This window comes from Crinia signifera, chromosome 7 (assembly GCF_055691185.1).
Source record: "Crinia signifera chromosome 7, ASM5569118v1, whole genome shotgun sequence".
NCBI classification, from domain to species: Eukaryota; Metazoa; Chordata; class Amphibia; order Anura; family Myobatrachidae; genus Crinia; species Crinia signifera.
Genome location: NC_139223.1, coordinates 43,736,662 through 43,758,304, shown reverse-complemented (window position 1 = coordinate 43,758,304; position 21,643 = coordinate 43,736,662). Strand labels below are relative to the sequence as shown.

The window sequence follows — 21,643 nt, the reverse complement described above, 5'->3', positions numbered from 1 at the left end:
AATCGCCCCCTATCTTTCATCGTATGTTACCATTATCAGTGCTTTGCTCATTACGCTTCAATCAAGGTGCGCCGCTGCACAGGTTACTGCTCCCAGTCGTAGTCCACGTAGAGGGTAAATGAAGCCAAAGTAGAAAAATATGTGAAAAACCCCAATGAAGTGTTGACCATTATCATTTCAACCTTTTGGACCTGTTGACCTATTGAACCTATGAACTTTTGAACCCTGTTGACCTTATGCATGTAGACCATTAGACACAGTCATGGTATCATCCAGATCTTGCCTGTAACTTAGCAGGAAGGAGTGAATTGGTCAGTATTTTATCTCTCTACAAGGATTGGTACATCTGAGCCACTACTAGTATCTACTGTTACCATACTATACATTTGTTTCTAATATTCCACCAACTAATCGTCGTGTGATAATTGATACATAGTGCACGAATAACTGTTTCAACGTAGTTCCTCTCTCACTCTACTGATACCCCTTTTACACCAGAGGTTGGACCCGGGATATTGCCTCTCCAGTCCGGGGCAGGGCGTGATGTAAATGGGCTGAAAAAAAATAACCGGGTACTGTTCCCCGGGAATCTGACCCGGCAAATGTTCAGGGTCGGACATGGGGCTTATCCGGGGCTCAGGGTGGTGTAAATGGTCATTATCCGGGTTATTTGGCAGGGAGAAGGCCGCGAAGAGCTGATTGGTGCTTCTGTGGCTCTGGCAGGTTATGTCATCTGCCGGAGACCTGCACATGGAGCAGCGCAGCAGCAGCAGCAGCACTCTCCACAGTGTGTTTACAGCCTCATCTGCAGCAACACACGCTGGCTGTCACACAGTGTGTACGAGTGTGTTACAAGTTTGTATTCATACGCATCTTCATCTTTCTTTATGAGAATGCATTACATCTATAAAGATTGCAATGTATGATGATTTTATGCATATTTTCAGCATACTAAAGCAAAAAAAAGTTGAAGAGTGCCATGTTCCATTTGTTGTGACCTCATCATCAACAGGCCAAAAAGCCATTTTTTAATGACAGCAGCAAGGAAAGGCAGGGCTGATCCGTTTTCAGTATAAAAGGGCATTACCCGGGAATAACCTGGATTGAAGTGCAGTGTATATGGGGTCTGAGGTAGGGCATGCCCTGGCAATTTCCCGTGTTCAATTTCCCGGGTCCTACCGGGCATTCTGGTGTAAAAGTGGTATGACAGCAGATCAGCAGCACTGCAATGTTATTTAATGTCAGTGCTGCAGACCTAATGAAAGTGAACAGCAGAAGGAATCTTTCATCTATCATTTCGGTGGAGCAAAAGCGTCTCTTTTAAACTCTCATTACTCTATCCTCTGACTCATGATAGTGAGAAAGTAGAAGGCTTGTGAGAATCTTGCAAGGAGCTCCATACTTTTCATTTTTATCTTCTCCTGCTGTCACTTACCATTTATAATCGGTGCTCTGGGCTATATATTATAGGAATCTATGCACAGCACAAAAAGTGAATGTAATTACTTACCAGGATTTAATCCACCTATATTGATACAAAATCAAATCGTCAAGTGGTCATTAAAAAGTCTCTACTAAGGATTGCTTATAAAATATAGGCTACTATCCCCACTTGACATACTGTGATTACTGTATATTGCCCTATGAATGTATATGAAATAGTTGGAGTGAGCTAAGCAGTTAATTAGATACATTTCTCTTAAACAATTAATGCTAATTGCCTCAATTGTAAGGGTTCAATACAATCAGTGTGTATGTCAGTCTTGTTTTGTGGTCAATGTAATTGTAGAAATATTTTTATTAGTATTTCTACTCTAGTTCCTACACCTAGTTCAGTCAAGTACTACATGGGTAATATTGGACCTTTTTCTAATTAATTGATTAAAAGTTACGTTTTAAATTACCAATACATCCATTTTTCACATATTTAGTGCCCCCAACAAAAGTCTTCTTTTTCTAAGTATATCTTCATGTTGTTACTGACTTAGGGGAGCACCTCCAACCATTTATACTCAATACAGCGACACATAGCTTTCACAATTCGGGTATTGGAGCTAACACTGCCATTTAAATTGTATCACATGTAAATATACAACTTGGCAGAATTCCAGTGCAAAATCACCAAACCTGTTTCCAGTACATCTGAACCACCGTCAGCTGTTCCTATATATGTGCAATAAGATAACTTATGTGTCTCATTTAGTTGCTCACTGTGACCCAATGGATGTCGCCCCGCGTCTGACTTCAGGAGAGAGACAAGCGGGAGATGGAACATCATTACCCGAAACCCCGAACCCTAAAATGGTCTGAATCACATGATGTGCTTGTTATTATAGGGTTGATGTGGAAAGAGTGGAGAGATGGACCAGTGGAGAAGTTGTCCACAGCAGCCAATCAGCTTTGAGGAATCATTTATCATGTACAATCTATAAAATGAAAGATACATGCCGATTGGTTGCTATTGGCAATGAATTCACTCATCCACTTTCCCACTGTGTACTCTAAATCTTATTTAGATGCCTCTAATGTTCAGTGTTTTATAGTTGGTGGGTTCACACGGCTATTTTGTTTCATGAAGCCACTAGTAATGTCTAGCGGGGAGTTACAGCATTTCTCTTTTGTAGATAATACAAATATTTGTATCAGGGTTACAAATAAATAAGATGAGTGTGCTATTCTTTGTTGTCCTTTATTGCATGGACATAAGATTGTTCACATGGTTGGCATGTCGACATTGATCACGTTTGTGATGTCAACATTGATGAAATAGCAACATGATTAGAATGTTAACAAAACGTACCTGATGGTCTTAAAGTAACTAACGTGGTATGGTGGATTCAGTGGCGTCTTCCAGGTGCTAACTCTTCCTGATCCCTAACCTTAACCCTCCACCTATAGTCTAAAGGTGCCCACTGTATCCTAACCCTCTGCCTAGTGCCTAACCTCCCCTCCTGCAGCCTAACCCTCTGCCTAGTGCCTAACTATAACCTCCTCTCCTGTAGCCTAACCCTCTGCCTAGTGCCTAACTATAACCTCCCCTCCTGCAGCCTAACCCTCTGCCTAGTGCCTAACTATAACCTCCTCTCCTGTAGCCTAACCCTCTGCCTAGTGCCTAACTGTAACCTCCTCTCCTGTAGCCTAACCCTCTGCCTAGTGCCTAACTATAACCTCCTCTCCTATAGCCTAACCCTCTGCCTAGTTCCTAACTGTAACCTCCCCTCCTGTAGCCTAACCCTCTGCCTAGTGCCTAACTATAACCTCCTCTCCTGTAGCCTAACCCTCTGCCTAGTGCCTAACTATAACCTCCTCTCCTATAGCCTAACCCTCTGCCTAGTGCCTAACTGTAACCTCCCCTCCTGTAGCCTAACCCTCTGCCTAGTGCCTAACTATAACCTCCTCTCCTATAGCCTAACCCTCTGCCTAGTGCCTAACTGTAACCTCCCCTCCTGTAGCCTAACCCTCTGCCTAGTGCCTAACCTCCCCTCCTGCAGCCTAACCCTCTGCCAAGTGCCTAACTATAACCTCCTTCCCTGTAGCCTAACCCTCTGCCAAGTACCTAACCTCGCCTCCTGTAGCCTAACCCTCTGCCTAGTGCCTAACTATAACCTCCTCTCCTGTAGCCTAACCCTCTGCCTAGTGCCTAACTATAACCTCCTCTCCTGTAGCCTAACCCTCTGCCTAGTGCCTAACCTCCCCTCCTGTAGCCTAACCCTCTGCCTAGTGCCTAACCTCCCCTCCTGTAGCCTAACCCTCTGCCTAGTGCCTAACCTCCCCTCCTGCAGCCTAACCCTCTGCCAAGTGCCTAACTATAACCTCCTTCCCTGTAGCCTAACCCTCTGCCAAGTACCTAACCTCGCCTCCTGTAGCCTAACCCTCTGCCTAGTGCCTAACTATAACCTCCTCTCCTGTAGCCTAACCCTCTGCCTAGTGCCTAACTATAACCTCCCCTCCTGTAGCCTAACCCTCTGCCTAGTGCCTAACCTCCCCTCCTGTAGCCTAACCCTCTGCCAAGTGCCTAAGCTTCCCTCCTGTAGCCTAAACCTAACTTCCTGTCCCATAGTCTAACCTGCCGCCTAGTTCCTAATCCTAATCTCCCCATCTCCAGTCTAACCTCTCATAGTTTAACCCTAGCTCTCGGTCCAGGCAATATGGCGGCATTTCACATTTGATTGTTGATACTATCATCTCTACATGCCCTTTATGATACCTTTTTTTGGATCTTCCATTTCATTATTTCCTAGCTTTGTGCAAACTGTAAATGTACAATGTTCTTATTGTTAATTGTATCTTTCTTGGTTCCTCTTCCCGCTCCAGATGTCAGCTGTTTATGCCGAGTTAGAAAATCGCTTTATCAACAGTTTCCCAGGGAAAGTCAGCAGTATGAGATCCCGTGGGTCATGTAACCTCTATCATACAACAGGTACCAGCCTTTCCTGCCTTTGTGTGACCCATACACTATACGTCAGCCTTGTGCGACAGACTGTCTAACCTCTTGTCTGGCCTTAGGAGAGCGTAAACTGGCACAGAGCACTCACTGGCAAAATTCTGCACCGCCATCTGACCCATGCCCCCCACGTCCGCCCAGTGCCCCATCACCCAGCAGCTCCGAGTCAAATCCCTACGTCAGCTTAGACGGCAGCTTGCCACCTTCGCCAACTCATAGGAAGATTTTTACCTTCTCCCGGCCAAGTCGCTCCCGAGATACTGACCGGTTCCTGGATGTGCTCAGCCGGCAACTGGGGCAAAATCTAACCATCACCGACCAGTTTCTTACCCCTGAAAATGACTATGAAGAGGTAAAGGGACTGAATGTGTTTGGATAGATTTGGTGTCTTGTCTTATGTCCTACATAAATTAGAATTTTTACATGAGAGATTACAGGGATTGTCTGTCGAGAAAGATTTCAACAATGGCGCTAATGCATGGGCCCGGCCCAGTGCACAGTCGGAGCTAGCCATGAACCAGTGCATGGTCTGAGCTGGGCCCAGTCCATAAAATGGCAGTTAGGAGCTGATTGACTGGTAATTTATCACTCTCCACTTTATTACTTGTTAAGGCTTAATACATTTGGCCCTATTTCAGTTACTCCACTGCTCACAGATGGAGTGTTTTCTCAGAGGGGGGGATCCTGTTGTGCCCCCATCCTGGAAGGAAATGTGCCAACACATACTCTGAAGACTGCTGCACACAGTCTGTTGTGCATCTCTGGGAAAATGGTGCTACCACCAATGTTTCAGTGATTTCTTATGGGGCTAGAAAGCAAATACAATTGTGCTCGGATATCAGTCTGGGAGCCGTTTGAGTATAGATACGGCCTCAGCTCGGAAGCTCCTACAGCTTTTACTAAACACATTGCTTGATAATTTTGACCAGATTTATTGACATATGCTTCCTTTGAATTTGAATCGACTTTGATCTGCATTGTATTCAGGTGGTTCCAGAGAGCATCTCTTACTCCAGTGCAAATGTACAGTTATAAACAACTGTGGCTGGATCATGCTTTATGGCAGAAAGAGAAAATAGAAACACAATAGAACCTGGATGCAATGTCGTGCGAATCCAGCAGCCATGCAGAATTCCAGCCGAACTTGGAGTTTTTTTTAAAAGCAAAACCATGCCTTGTAAATGACTGCCCTTTAAAAAAAAAAATTCTGAGTTCCGCAGGCATCCAGCATGGCTGGTGGACATCCACCGCATCACATCCGGTCCAATGTGTTTAGTAAAAGTGGCAGGGTGGCGCATAACTGGTGTATAAGACAGTACATTTAACGGACATCCAGAATCCAACTATACCGGGGCTGGTTAAGCTGCAGAGGTGGGAGGAGTAGGTTTAGGCAATATAGGGGACTGGTGGGTTAGGTTGCAGGGGTGAAAGACAATTAGGGTTATGCCATAAAGGGAGTTAGCATACTTACCTAGCAGGTGCTGAGATTCTGAGCACCGTGATACTGTTACTGGTCTTCTATTCACTGGCATCCCAAGCGCAGAGATCCTGATACCACCCCCAGTTTAAGTAACTGGAATATTGAAAAATGTATCTTCTCTTTCTCTTGCATATTATTCGAATGAAGGTATACTGTAAATTTGGTTATTTGGACATTTATATAGGAGTATGGTTGCAACCTGCAATGTTGTACAATAATGGATTGCAGTAGTAGGCCGGTTTTCAGTCTTCTGTGTTTGTTCTTCCATCTAGATGACTTTTCAGGATGAGCAGCTGAGCTGTGCACCACCTGACATTAGCACCACCAGCGAATCAGCGGGCAGCAGTGAGGATGGGAGCTCTCTAACCTATTCTTCAGTGTCCGACCACATCCCCCCACCACCTCACAGCCCTCCTCCGCCACCTCCTCCTCCACAGCATTCCAGAAGAGAGCCACCAGCCATGAAGGAGACCTGTGCGCCATTGTCCATGCCCTTCTCTCGGAGTCTGGGGAGCTGCATACTCCCATTACCTCCAGCTCCTCCTCCCCTCCCATTACTGCCTGTTCCTCCTGCACCACCTCTGGACCCCCTGGCCCACCGCAGCATTCACCGGCGCAGTGAATCTAGCCACATGAGTGTGAAGAGGCTGCGCTGGGAACAGGTGGAGAATTCAGAAGGAACAATATGGGGGCAGGTGAGTATCTGCAGATGAAGAGTTACCTGAATTTGTCATTCGATTCCTCTGCAGAGGTCTTTGGTGGCTCCAGCCTTGTTCCTGCGTGCTAGTCTGTGAAAGTCAATGTTATTTCCCTCCTCTCTGCAGCTTGGGGAGGACTCAGACTACGAGAAGCTGAGTGATATGGTGAAGTACCTGGATTTGGAGCTGCATTTTGGAACACAAAAGCCAACAAGTAAGCAGAGCCGGACCCTTTGGTGTTGTCATCCCCATTATTCCCTGGAAATGTCCTCACACACTTTGTAGTTTATTTATAGTGGGTTTGATCTGTATGGTGCTGCACAAACCTTGCGTGGCCTAATACATACTGTAATAATAATAATACAATGCTTTTTTTAGCCCATTTTATTGCTTATGCAGTATGGAAATTGTGCCTAGAGCATGAATTCTACCTATTGGCTGCATAGCCTGGAAGCTGCTAAGTCTGCACAGTTTATAATCACTCTGTGCCGTATGTAGAAGTGATGTCACTAGTTCCCAGTGAGTTGATTGGCTGCCTGTTTATGAATATTAAAAATAATGCATAGAGACAATAAATATATATAAATCCCAGGTACTTATGTAGTACCAGGGCGAGAGTGTACTGGGCTATTCTCCGTAGTGAAATCGCATCGCATCGCATGCAAATCCCAAAATCAGCCTTCACTCTCTACTCTTACAGTCCTCCCAGTGTTGCCGGAATCCATGAAGAAAAAAGGCGCTGTTGCAATTCTGTCTCACAAAAAGGCCTACAACACAGGTACGGGGTTGGGGACTTCTGGCTATAAAACTAATTGCCCCCCGGATTTAAATGAACCTGGATTTACCTCATGTTGTTATTACACTGGTATATGCACTTGGGGCCCAGTAGAGAAGCTTAGGCCTTTTTACAAATGGCCTCTGACCAGCTCTGGTCACGTGTCTGTGTGCAGAGGTTGTATAGAAGTGGAGGAGTTACGATGTATCATCTGTTTCAGCTATCCTGATTGCGCACTTGAAGCTCACACACCAAGAGCTGACCCACATCCTGATGACCATGGAGAATGAGAGGCTGGAGCCCTCGCACATTAAGCAGCTGCTTCTCTATGCTCCCAGCGAGGAGGAGAGGAAACACTTTCAGGCCTATGTGGGGAGCCCCAGCAAGCTGAGCGAGCCCGACCAGTTTGCATTGAAGGTACAGAAGAGGTTGGGTTCCCAAAATGCTCTGGAGGTTTATATCAGTGAATGGAGAGAAAACAGAGCAGGTAGACCATCAGGTCTGCATAAGCTGGGGCACCACAGGATGTCTTCTAACCTCTGACCTACCTCTCTTTCTCTCTCTGTAAGTGATAGCGAGGGAGGGATCACATTAGTCGGAGGTATAAAATAGTACCAATACATGTTATGTGCTATAGCTGTACATGGTGTGGGTATACAAGCTGGACCTTTGCAGAGGTTTCGCTAATGTCATGATTTTCCGGATCATCTGCAGATGATGTCCGTTCCAGAGTACAAGTTGCGCCTGAGAAGTCTCCTATTTAAAAGCACCTTGCAGGAGAAGACAGAAGAGATCCGAGCCAGCTGTGACTGTGTCCTCAAGGCCTCTGCTGAGCTCAGAAATAGCAAGAAACTGGCCAAGATCCTGGAGGTGAGCCGGATGAGGGATGGCACACACTGGGCGGCAGTGGGCGGTTATGGTATAAAATATACACTGATTCATGATAGACGGTCATATGGTCGACCACTAATGGTAGACAGTCGCAAGGTAGGAAAGGTTGAAATGGTCAAAAGGTCGACATGGAAAAGGGTCGGCATTATTTTTTAACGTTTTTAGGGTGTCTATGTCGACATAGGTCGACATGGACACTGTCTAAGTGTACCGCGTCCCTTGCATGGCTCGCTGCGCTCGGCACACTATTTTATTCTCCCTCCACGCCCTAGTGGATGGTAGGGCGGCTGAAAATTTTGTAAAAAAAATGCATGTCTACCTTTTTCATGTCAAACATTAGACCCTGTCGACCTATTGTGTGTCGACCTTTAAACCCTGTCGGCCTTTTGACTGTCTACCTTTTGACCCTGTTGACCTTTTGACTGTCGACCATTAGTGGTCGATCATATGACTGTATCATGAGTCAGTCTCTGATCAGTCCGGATACCGCAGTGGGCAGGGTCCTGCTTATATGTAGACACATCATGTGCCCAGTGGATGGTGGTTCTGAGGAATCTAGAACGCAGTGGCGTAACTACTGTAAGGCAGCGCCAGCTGCTGCTTGGGGGAGCAAGTGGCAGCAGGGTCTATATGTGCGCCAGCACCCGCTTGGCGCACTGACATGCTGCTGCCCACTGGCCGAGCACCGGAGGCGAGTCAGCCGCAACATGGGTGCGGCCATGGAAGAGACGACAAATCCCCCCACTGATTCAATTGACTGTACACAGAGCCGGCTATTGGCTACTGTGTACAGGATGGGGGCGCGGATGGGCGTGCTAAGGCGGCCTGGGATGCGTCGGAGCCAAGGGAAGCAGCAGTGTCTGCTGGTCTGGGATGCGTCGGAGCCAAGGGAAGCAGCAGTGTCTGCTGGTCTCTCTTCCTCTCTCCTGCTTCAGCTTCTTTGTTATGCCTGGGGGGGCCCCCACAAACATTTTGGCAGGGGGGAGCAAAATTTATAGTTACGCCACTGCTAGAACACAGAGAATAAATGGGGTTGAAGTTTGTGTAATTATAATAAATAGGGAACAGACAAAACATCAAGATTAGATGACACCATGTGTTGTCGACATGGTTGAGGAACCCTTATGTTGTATATGTCTGTAGACACATATGTATATAGGCCACATCCCTTGAATACGTACAGGAACTTTTTGTTATTGTAACTATTATAGAGAGATTATACGTTCCCCGCTGCCCGGCTGTAGAGTCAAAGCCGTTATTTTCAACTCTCCCGCTGGACCGCGAGCCAATAGACGCTTGCGGTCCAGCAGCCAATCAGGAGCGTAATTGGTGGCATTTTGAACATGTATTCTAACTTGGCAACGAGCATTAAGCCCCCTTGGCATCGAACATGAACCTCTTAGCACTGAGCATGTAGGTGATCAGCACTTATGTGTCAGATGTGTAATGGGCATTACGGTTTGTTATATAGTATGTAATGGGCATCATGATGTGTGGCACAATGGCCCTTATTCTGGTTCACCCACAAAGGCAAATTCCTTCTCAAATGGACAAATCCCTGTGCACTGCAGGGGGGGAAGATGTAACTTGTGCAGAGAGACGGAATGAACGTCCAATGGACGTGGACGTGTTCGCTGAAGGCCCTGCACGTGTATATATTCACCTACATGCATGGGCAGAGCCGCAACATCGGTCCCCAGCGTATACTCAAGCTGAATTGGGCCCTTTATTCTTTGTAAGTAAGCAGTAATGTAATCTCTACAAATGTATTTACATTTCAGACCATTATTAGCACGTCTTTTTACCTTGTGTAGAAAGTTATTTCTTGCTCTTAATTGATAGAGTTAATGGTGCTCAGTTGGTGAGGTTCATAAAGAAGCCATTAATTGGCGCTTTCTGCAATACTCCATAAAAGCATATTGATTTTGAGAGGCCAAGGAAAAGTTGCTACATTCGCAGTGCAGGCAATCAGGGCTGGCGGGAGTGTTCCGAGGGAAGGGAGAGAGCGTGGCCGTAACAGCTGACTGCGGCACTTAGTTACATCGCACATTGTGGTCAGACAAACACTTCCAGTTACTGACCAAGCATTATTATCTGGGCGTATGAATCTGCTGTGCTCTCTTTAGAGAGATAATTAATAGGAACACAGGCTTAGAATACATCCAAAAAATGCTTATGTTCTTGCAGTGCAAATAGTGCTTACATAGAATGTGGCTGCAGATAAGAACCACTGGGCCTATCTAGTCCTTATGTAACACAAGGGTTACAAAAATTTGCATAAGGGGCCCATTTATCATTTAATATTTGTGGCTAAATCGTGTTTTTGGGGTTAGCTGCAAATAACAGCTGCAAGTATCCTGTGAATGTATCAGGATGGAATGTATCAGGATGTGTCTCCCATTTCTGCCGCAGCTGCATCGCCCATAGGTTTCTATGGTGGATGCGATGCTGTCTGATGTATCAATATCGGGCAGCATCACATAGGGGCAGTGCGGTCCGTGGGGTCAGCGCAAACCGCACATGCTCAGACCCGTTGGCACTCGGCTGAGCGCATTGCAGGGACATACAATAGAATCACATATTACAATGCGATTCTAGGCAGTAATAACCTGCCTAGATCACATTTTATATGCGATCCTTCTTCAATGGGCCCCAAAGTGAGCCAGGCACAGTGTCAGGGCTGTGTGTGTGGGAGACATACTGACTGATTTCAGCCCAGCAGGCTCTGCCTTTGTCTGGGGATGACAAATGCCAGCGGTGAGCCCCTTACTGTGCTGTGAGGCAGCTGCATTGCTGTCATGTGTTAGTAAAGCACACTATTATTACCAGTCAGGAGAGAACATCAACGGGACATCAGCAATTTAGTCATGTGCAAGTAAACTAATGCCATGGTTCAGTCAGCAAACAGCCGGATGGCAGAGCAGATCTGCCTGATGTAGCCATACACACAATGGGGCAGGTGATGGTTCCGCTCTTATTATTACTGACATTTATATAGCGCCACAAGGGTTCTGCAGCGCCCAGTTACAGTCCATAAACACGTAAACAAAACAAGAAAACAGTGACTTACAGTTCAAGAGAGTATAGGACAAGTACCGGTTCCTGATGATGACATATTTAATTAGAGGCTCAGGAAATGAGTTACTGCTGAAAAATAGCTCTGGCAATACTATGAGAACCGTATTCAGTATTTAGGACCCCCGCCATTCACACGATACTCCTTGCCATCTCCGTATCCATGGTTATGTCACCAGGATGAAGAGAAATTGTTATACTCTGCATGCAACCGCCACTGGTCTACAGTGGTTCTCAACCTCGGTCCTCAAGGACCCCCAACAGTGCTCATTTTCCAGATCTCCTGGCAGTTGCACAGGTGTACTCATTATTCACTGACACATTTTAAAAGATCACAGGTGGAGCTAATTAGTTCACCTGTGATTCTGTGTGGAGACCTGGAAAATGTGCACTGTTGGGGGTCCTTGAGGACCGAGGCTTAGAACCACTGCTCTAGAGCATTGATCCTTCACCATGTTCTTCACAAATAAAGGAGTGCGCGCATGGCTCCAACCTACAGAATCTACAGCCTACAGTGCTTGAACAGGAACAATGTGTACCCATATGGGATCCTTAGTACACATTGAGTGGTGTATTAAAGGTCAAAGGGATCTATCGCTCCTTACACATGTAGCGGTGGCTAGCATTATCACCCAATTGGCTGTGCAGTAGGGCTGACCAGGCAATGTCACTACCGACTGCAAACACCCCGCAAATTTCACATACGCACGAGCGATGAGCTCAATTTCTTGTTCTGATTTGTACCAAAAAAATAAATCAGGCTGATATCATCTTAGTGTCAACAGTGGCCTCACATATATCATGTCCGCTCACTGTTTCATTGTTTAAGAGCAGAAGTCTATAACACTATATTGCACAGTGTTATGAAATAGATTTTCTTTCTTTTTGTCCTGTTGTTGTTCCTCGTTTTAATGTCTGTTGATTTTGGCTGTATTTGTGATGCTTTCCTGTGACAGTGTATGAATTGTTGCTGCAATGCATTTCCTGGTATTAAGTAATCTTCCAAGCAGTTTCTCTTAGTCTTTTGTCTTGATGTCCTGGATGAAATATTGAAGAGCCTGTAGTGATGGCGACCCCTAGTGGGAAGAATGTAACGGTGTCCACCATGTGTTTTCTTAACCCTTTGAGTGCCAAGTGAATTTGTCAAATTAGCTATGAAAATTGGAAAGCAAACATTTGTATTCATCATAATGACCTGTAATGTTTACCGTATATAGGAAATATAGTTTTTATTTGAATTTATGGTACTTGTTTCCTAGCAGGGCGCCTAGATTTCCTACGTACGCTCAGTAGTTAATTTGGTACTTGTGTATTATCACGGCGCCCATCGCATCGCAGACCATAAGGCATGCGATGGTATGCGATGCGACGCGATTGGCACCCGATGGTATACAATTAAAAATTGTATACCATTGTATATGGCATACAATGTGATGCAATGCGATTTTAAATTGTATAAGCACCCTAATGGGGGCTTACAATGTTAAATGCACCCCCACGCCACCCCCACTATGAACGTAAACCCGAAGCGTGGCGAGCGCAGCGAGCCCGCGAGGGGCGGCGGTACGCTTCCTCCAACCTTTTCATACCCCCACTATCCATGTCGGCGTGGAGTTGATTTTATATAGTGTGGCGAGCGCAGCGAGCCACCGAGCCCGAAGCATGGCGAGGGGACGCGTAATACATGTAAAGTAATACGCGTCCCCTCGCGGGGCTCGCCACGCTTCGGGCTCGGTGGCTCGCCACACTATATAAGATCAACTCCACGCCGACGTGGATAGTGGAGGTATGAAAAGGTCGGAGGGCGCGTACCGCCGCCCCTCGTGGGCTCGCTCCGCTCACCACACTTCGGGTTGGCGTTCATACTGGCGGCGTGGGGGTGCATTTAACATTGTAAGCACCCTAATGGGTGCTTATACAATTTAAAATCGTATAGGGGGCTTATACAATTTTAAATTGCATCGATGTGCATCGGGTGTATGGCATGTGATGCGATGCGATTAAAAGTCGTACGACTTAATATCGGGGGCGCCGTGATAATACGAAAGTGCCGTTAATTTAGTTAATTTATTCACTGCGCCCTGAGTGAAATCGCATCGCATGACCCTTTTTTGTGGCGTGAGATTTGAGATGAGAGATGTGAGATATGTGATCTCAGTAGTTCATATGGTAAAACACCTAAAACATCACCACTCTCCATGTCACCCCGAAGCGTGGCAAGCGCAGCGGAACGCGTCCTCCGACCTTTTCATACCCCCACTATCCATGCCGCCGTGGAGTTGATTTTATATAGTGTGGCGAGCGCAGCGAGCCACCGAACCAGAATCGTGGCGAGCGGACGTGGAATACATGTAAAGTAATCCGCGTACCCTCGCGGGGCTCGCTACTCTCGCTGCGCTCGCCACACTATATAAAGTCAACTCCACGCCGATGTGGACAGTGGGGGTATGAAAATGTCGGAGGATGCGTTTCGCCGCCGCTCGCCACGCTTCGGGGTAACGTGGAGAGTGGTGCTGTTTTAGGTCTTTTACCATATGAACTACTGAGATCGCATCTCACATCTTATCTCACATCCCATCTCACACAATGTGCGATGCGATTTCACTCATGGTGCAGTGAATAAATTAACTAAATTAACTACTGAGATCGCAAAAAGCCATGCGATGCGATGTGCGATGCGATTTAACTACGCAGAATAGCCCACTAAGCAAATAGCTTAGTGGGCGCCCTGCTAGGAAACAAGTACCGAATTTATATAACAAATGTGAGCGATGCTTTCATTTTTAGCGGATATTTTGAACATCTCTCACAGAGAGAGACATAAATTCAAACGTCTCTTTGCCCATTGAGACGGTTGGCAGATCTTCCTTTGTATTTGAATTTTTTCTAACCTGGGGATTTTTATTGGGAAACTTTCGCAGGCGCCTGAAGCTTTTAAAGTCTTCATAGAAACCCCGGAACCAGTTTAGGGCTATAGTTAGAAATGACTGGGAATGCTGCAGCAGAGGTGGCACTCAAAGGGTTAAATAGTCCAATGTGTATCTAGTGTGTTTTAAGGGGGGGGTCCTATATTGTTGTACTGATATGAGGTTGTTGTTGTTTTTTGGACATTTAAATAAAATGCACCCCTTTTATTTAAATGTCTAGCAAAACGGCAGCAACTGATGGATTTATAATAGCTGCATTTTTTCAATACTTACTCTGTGGAATCCTGCATCAGCAGCAACATTGCAGGAATCACCAGAAAAATGGGGCAGTGCTGATTCTCTCAGCATTTCACAAATGTGCAGTAAGGAAATCACTGGGAAAATGGGCGCTGCGCCATTTTCCCGGAGACCTGTGCATTTGTGCATATGCTGTAGACTTTGGGACAGCACTAGACTCCCTTAGTGCCCAAAGTCTACAGCGCTGCTGGCTAGAGAGGAGAGAGCCTTCATGGATGGTGTCTGCACATCAGTGACGTGCGGTGAGGTCATTGCCTGGGGAGGCAATAACCTCACCGCACGTCACTGTGCCTGTGTGGTATACAGCACCAGTGTGATATACATCACCTGTGTGTATACAGTCAGGGCCGGTGTCAGCCCTGTCAGTGCCCCAGGCCCCCCCCCCCCCCCCCCCCGCTCGTGCGCCTCCCTCTCCCCTCCGCTCACCCACTCGGAGGGGGGAGGGAGGGTGCGGGCGCTCCCCGCAGGTTGCCGTGGATTGTCTGTCCAGCACATGGGGGATGGGGGCAGCGGGCGCCTGCAGCGGAGATTGCCGCTCTGATTGTCCAGCACGGGGCTCCAGGGGGTGTGGGTGCGAGCGCGGGGGACAGCGTGTTTAACGCTGATGCCGGCAGAGAGGGGTGCGGACGCTCCCCGCAGGTTACCTCTCTGCGACATCACAGAGTGGGGATCAGCGGGTGGCTGCGTGGATTGCCACCGGTACATGCGCCCCCCCCATCCCTCCCCTCCCACCACCCGGCGGACTCACCTGTCCTCGGCGGTGGTGGCGGCCAGTCCTTTCGGCGGTGAGACGGGTGAGGTGCCGAACTCCCCGCTGCCCGCGCTGCTGCATCCCTCCAGGGCCCTGCATGTATGTGATTGGACAGCGGATCCAGCACTGGATCTGCTGGCCCAATCACATCTGGGGGCGTGCGTTTATACTGGTGCCGCTGTCATTGCGGCATCAGTATAAGTGCCGCTTCCCCATTCATTTTCAATGGGCTTTTACAGCCCATTGCTGCACCCTGCCCCCTGCCCTCCCCTACCCGCCCCCCGCTGCCCGGAGTTTTAATGTTAACAGCGGGAGAAACCTCTCCCGCTGCCTCCCACCCTCACATGCAGCAGTGCAAGAAGGTGGGAGGCAGGGGGAGAGGGAGAAATGATGAAAATAATAAAAGAAGATATATAAATATCTCCTTTCTATTATTTTCATCATTATGACAGGGGAGGCTCTGCCTCCCCTGCCTCCCCTGACTGCACGTGCCTGCTGCACATGGACCTCCTCCTCTCCAGAAGCGTTTCTTGTTTGACCCAAGGATAGTACCGGTGCATTTTCCACGATCCCAAGAACTGCCACTTTTGCTGCTACAAGATAGCTGTGAACTTTTACGCTGACAGGCAGTGTAAGTGCGAATACAGGAGAGAGCGGTATAAGGCACAATGGATCCCTCCTTGCATACTTTCTATAGGGAGACCATTCCCACAATCAAGCTCCTCTTGGAGAATATGCGGCAGCCACAGTGGAGCACCAATGACTGGGCCAAATCATGTTAATGAATAGGCTCTTATGTACAGGATCTCCACCATAGGACAAGGCTCTTCCCAAAGTTATACCTAGTCCAGGTGCTATAATATTTACACTTACTCATGAACGGACTGAGGTTTCAGGTGCATAGCTCATTGGATCCTTTATTGGTACTCAATGATACAAAGAGCTCTGCACACAAGAGGTCTGTCGGATCCACAGTTTAAATACACTGAGCCCCATGGTTCTATATTTAATAATGTCAGCCGCGGGTGGCCGATAACAGTGAACAGAGAAAATGCTCTGTTCCTGGGCTTCCCTGGTAATGTATGATTGCCATCACCTGTGGTGAAACACCTTTCTTATCAATTACCTAGCTCCCCACAGGTGGTGGTAATCATACATTACCAGGTAAGCCCAGGGACAGATATTTTTTTGGGGGTGTGGTATAGGGGTCCGACAGGCGGGATCCCGACTGGCCGGACTCAGACAGCATGGCGAGCGCAAAAAAGCCCCTTGTGGGCTAGCTGCGCTCGCCACACTGCGGGCACGGTGGCTCTCTACACTTGCCACCTATTCTATTCTCCCTCTATGGGGGGTCGTGGACCCCCACGAGGGAGAATAGCCGGTGGCCGTCGGGAACCTGTCTGTCGGTGTTTTAACAGTTAGGATCCCGACGTCGGATAAATGACTGTCGGCATCCCGTCCGGCACCCCTTTTTTAATATACATTAATGCTTATGGGGCTTTATATACTTTTAACGTAGGAAATTGGTAAAGCATTTCCTGTTCTAAGGGAGGTTTCTCTGTGTTTTACAGCACTTTGGATCTTAGTAAATCAGTGGGATGTGAGCCTGCCAGGAAATGCTGCAGTCCACCTTTGACCCCTCTTATTATTGGTTATCACATACTGCATATTACATACTGCAGTGTGTTTTTAATAGTGAACCTATTTTTTCCAGGGCTGTCCTCAAAGAATGATAGGCCCTGTGCAAAATAATAAGCTGACCCTTTGTAACCCATTCACTGGAATAAGTGGGGGAAAAAATCATAGCCCTCTTGTGGTCCTGCACCATCTCTTCTCATCTTTCCATACAGTGAATGCCTGTCTAATTCATACTTGCCTACCTGAGCCTCTCCTTCAGGGAGAAAATGCTCTGCTCCTGGACTTCCCTGGTATAGTATGATTGCCATCACCTGTGGGGAGCTACAGTAGGTAATTGATAAGAAAGGTGTCACCACAGGTGATGGCAATCATACATTACCAGGGAAGTCCAGGAGCAGAGCATTTTCTCCCTGAAGGAGAGGGTCAGGTAGGCAACCCTGCTCTAATTGGTAGATAGCTCCAGCCATCTACCAATCAGCATTCTGACAGCCATTCACTGCCTGGTTGCAGGCTGGGAGACAGGAAGAGAATGCTAATTTTGTGTAATTCACTATCAACCCCTGAGATTGCAGCCTGTTTACTCACCAGGGACTAGCAATACCACTGAGGCATGAGTCAGTGCCTCCTAATGGCAGCGGCATTACCTGCCATTTGAGCTTGGGCCTTTAATCCTTGTTCTAGTAAAGGCGTTTATTCTTAGTAACAAGACACATTGGGGAAGATTTACTAAGGAGAAATGGCTACGAATACGCCTATTCGTAGCCATTTGTGGCTGTATACATTCCTATTCAGGAATACGAATACAAACACCATTGAAAGAATACGAATCGGTCGAGTGGTTATCCTTAATTTTTAAAACCAGCACTAGGCTCAAGGGCCAGCCCTGGTTCTCAAAATATGGGGGACAAAATGAGTAGAGGTTCCAACATATTTTGAGAACCAGCACTGGGCCCAAACAGAGCCAGTAGGATAATGCCACAGCTGGGGGGGGGGGGAATATTTATATTAGTTCCCCCAGCCAAAGTATTCACCCTGTGGCTGGTCATGCCAGGCAGGGACCCTGGATAAGTGGGGACCCCCTGACTGAAGGGTCCCCCTCCCTCCAGAATTAACCCTGCCTGGTCTGAAGCCCAAGGCTGTCCCCGGTGCCCCAGGGCGGTGGGAGCTGGGCTGATTCCAGTGTGTAAAAAATAGAATCATTAACTATTGGGTTCTGCTGTGGAATGCATGCCCCCCTGCGGGCAGCCCCTCCATCTCCAACTGGGCTCTCATCCACGGCTTTGATGCTGCGCTGTGAAACCAGCATGCAGGAATCTTGCTGAGCACACACTAGAAGACCAGGACAGGTAACAATTAACTTGGAGTGTGTACAGGGCGGAGGAAGAGTCAGTGGAAAAGTTCCTGTTTAATGAGTCTTGTTCCTGAAGTCAGCATATACCAGCACCTCCTCCTGTCACCTTTCCTGTAGCTCCTGTACTCAGCGCTTCACCATAGCAACACAAGAGGAGGAAAGGATTTATTTGCAGTAGTAGTCTTAAAAGAATACGTAACACAACATGTATGATGTCGTGGAAAACTCTGTTGTGTTACAGTCTGTATGATACTTGGTTGTGATTAGTAGAACAGTGATCTGATCATTTCAACTTGACACACTTGTAAAACATTGGTTGTATTGCTATGATTACTCAGACTGCAGTTACATAGCCACATATCAACGCAGTAGCGATCAGTCCCCCAGGCAGAGGCGGAACTCTGGGAGGCAATGGAGTCATCTGCCACCGGGCTCCTGCTCCCAAAGGGGGCACCTCTCCTCCCCTGCAAGTTTGAATCAGTTAATTGAAAGCTGTTGATTTCACTTTTGTGGATAACCCTCTTAACATAATTTTGGAAGTGTCACACGCTGTATTAGAACCCATGACCTGTCTTACTGGAGACAGACACCTTACTGATTGAGCTATTTGGGGCCAACTGGGATATACTTATGCCACTGCCCCCAGGTATGTCAGTGCATTACTCTTCCTGGGTGTGGTGCTGCGAGAGTGGCTGCCTGTTACAGAGCTCTTGCTTGTTCTGCTTCATACATGAAAGACTAGGGAGCTGGTAGTTGATTTTAGGAGACGTCAACACTCTCCTCCTTCACCGGTGAGGATCCAGGGACGATAAACAATAGTGAAGACTTTCTTTGACTCTTTGGGGTGACTTGCTGGTGCAGCAGAATTTCATCTGCTGTTAGCAAGGGACTAAACAGACTTGTTAAGAAATCTCTGTTTTGGGAATCCCCTTGGATACGGTAGAGGTGGTGGGTGAGAGGAGAATAACTGGCAAGTGAGCATCCTTGTTGGAGGATCTGTCCCACCCACTCAGGACATTTTGTCAGAACTAAGTAGTTCCTTTATTGATAGATTGCTTCACCCTCGTTGTCTCACGGAGAGATATTGCAGGTATTTTCTTCCTGCTGCGGTTAGACTATATAACCACCATGGTCCCCGGTAGATTCCTGTATACATCTTAAGGTGCCCATACATGGTGCGATGATCGCGGCCGCACCCATTATGCATACCTCCCAACTTTTGTAGTTGGGAGGTCGGGACGTTCGCGCGAAAAGGGTGCTCGGCCTCGAGAAAAGGGGGCGTGGCCTCGCGGGATGACGCAAACTCCGGCCACGCCCCGTTTTCGCTGATCATCGGCGCTGAATTGGCAGGCTGGGGGGGCTCCCAACTGCCCCCCCACCGCGGGACAATTTTTGCTCCCGAAAAGGGGGCTCGGCCTCGAGAAAAGGGGGCATGGCCTCGCGGGATGCCACGCCCCCGTTTTCGCCGCTCGTCGGCGCTGAATAGACGCTGTGCGCATGCGTTTTGCAAGCAATTTTGCATGCAATGCGATCAGAAGGCAGTACAAAAAGTATGTGCAGCACATACTTTTTGTAATGTGCGATGAGATGCCCACGGGAGCACACATCGCATCGCATGGTGCAAACGCACCGTGTATGGGCACCTTTACTTGTTACATTATGCCAATCATGTGCAAAATATATTTACATATTTTTATTTACTATGGTTCTGTACTTTATTTTGGTTTCTCTTATTTATTTTTTTATGTGTGTTTTCATTATGCTATTTATTCTATCTCTACTATGCACTTTGCTGTAACAATGTGAATTTCTCCATTGTGAGACGAATTATGGAATTCTGTTCTATTCTACAGTGACTTTACTTAACGTGCCCGCACACTAGAAAGATCAGCGCTAGCCAATAGGCGCTTGCAGTCCAGCAGCCACAAATGCTGCTTCTGATTGGCTGCTGGACTGCAAGCGCCTTTTGGCTAGCGGTCCAGCGGGAGACTTGAATTGAAAATAACAGCGAACAGCTGGGCACAGCAGGGATCGGGCAAGCTGGGTGAAGGGGCCGGCGGAACAGTTTCGGTGCCCTGTGATCTTTCAGCACCCGGAGCAGTGCAGAGATGGGACGTTCTAGAAATCTCTTCTCCAGTGTGTTCTCCCTTAAACATTTCTGGCTTTTCTAAAGCAAACCAACAATAGATAACTAATATACTGTGTGTATGTAAGTATGTATATATCCAAGGGGTCTGTAATGTTCTGATGTTCTGTATGTCATCCGTACATTGGGAGAAGGGACCAGGGCTATGATTCCTGTCTGTCTGTCTGTGCAGTTTGTTTTAGCCATGGGGAATTATCTGAATGATGGACAGCCCAAAACTAACAGGACAACTGGATTCAAGATCAATTTCCTGACCGAGGTACGTCCCGTATCACACGGGGTTATCCCAGTATGATCAGGACAGTTTATTATCCATCCACACAAATTAGAATTAGACTTACAAGGGAATGTTACAGATAATAAGGATGTGTAAGTATAATAGAAAACAAACTATGGGCCTGATTCAGTCGAAAGATCAAAACAAGCAATAGGTCGACATGACAAATGTCAACAGGAGTTTTTTGTGGTTTTTTTTAGTGTCTATGTCAACATACATCGACCCGGACACTGTATAAGTGTACCGCTTCGCTCACCATGCTTTGGGCACTACAGATGGAGCGCTGTGATTCAGCGGGGGTCTGGCAGTTGGATCACCAACCGCCAGCCATTGGAAGGGGATGCACGTGCACGAGATGCTCACGCGTTTCCTTCCGACGGAGCTCCCCGTCGGTCCCTGCCACCTCCCCGTCACTGTCCGCCAGTCCCCACTGCCTCCCTGAAGCGGAGACAGGCAGGGTCCGCGTCCCCCACCGCCCGAAAACTAGGACACGCGTGCATGTGAGACGCTCGCGCTTCCCAGTCAGATAGAGCGCCTCTCCACCGGCGATCGCCAGCGGGGGCATTCTGGCGAACCCCGGCGCTGTCTGAGATCCATCTGTATCATAATCTAACTCTATGTCTACTTGTATAGTAAAGTATGAAAGACCACCTTTTTGAGGAGAATTTTTTGAAAAACTCATGTCAACCTTTCCCCATTGCATGTTCGACTTTTTTTCTAAGGTACTGTATGACGACCTTGTTCATGTGTCCACTTATGGCCTGTTGACCAATAGATGTTGACCTCTTGATTGTTGACCGCATCCTTGATTACCATAGAGAATTATAGAAATGATCTGCATAAGGCCACCTGGGGATCTGTTCTCGCCACGTGCACAGATTATGCTGGGCTGT

General features: G+C 47.4%; 1 protein-coding gene across 3 annotated transcripts in view; it reads left to right on the top strand.

Annotated features, from left to right (window-relative positions):
* The window catches only part of GRID2IP (Grid2 interacting protein), a 144,074-nt gene that overhangs the window by 103,337 nt on the left and 19,094 nt on the right, over positions 1-21,643 (top strand). For all 3 annotated transcript variants that reach the window (XM_083152944.1, XM_083152946.1, XM_083152945.1), the window contains 9 exons: positions 2,204-2,304; positions 4,315-4,420; positions 4,507-4,796; positions 6,197-6,619; positions 6,749-6,836; positions 7,323-7,400; positions 7,618-7,814; positions 8,112-8,267; positions 20,646-20,732. In XM_083152944.1, the coding sequence (XP_083009070.1) occupies positions 2,204-2,304; positions 4,315-4,420; positions 4,507-4,796; positions 6,197-6,619; positions 6,749-6,836; positions 7,323-7,400; positions 7,618-7,814; positions 8,112-8,267; positions 20,646-20,732 (1,526 nt within the window). The remainder of the gene's footprint in view (positions 1-2,203; positions 2,305-4,314; positions 4,421-4,506; positions 4,797-6,196; positions 6,620-6,748; positions 6,837-7,322; positions 7,401-7,617; positions 7,815-8,111; positions 8,268-20,645; positions 20,733-21,643) is intronic.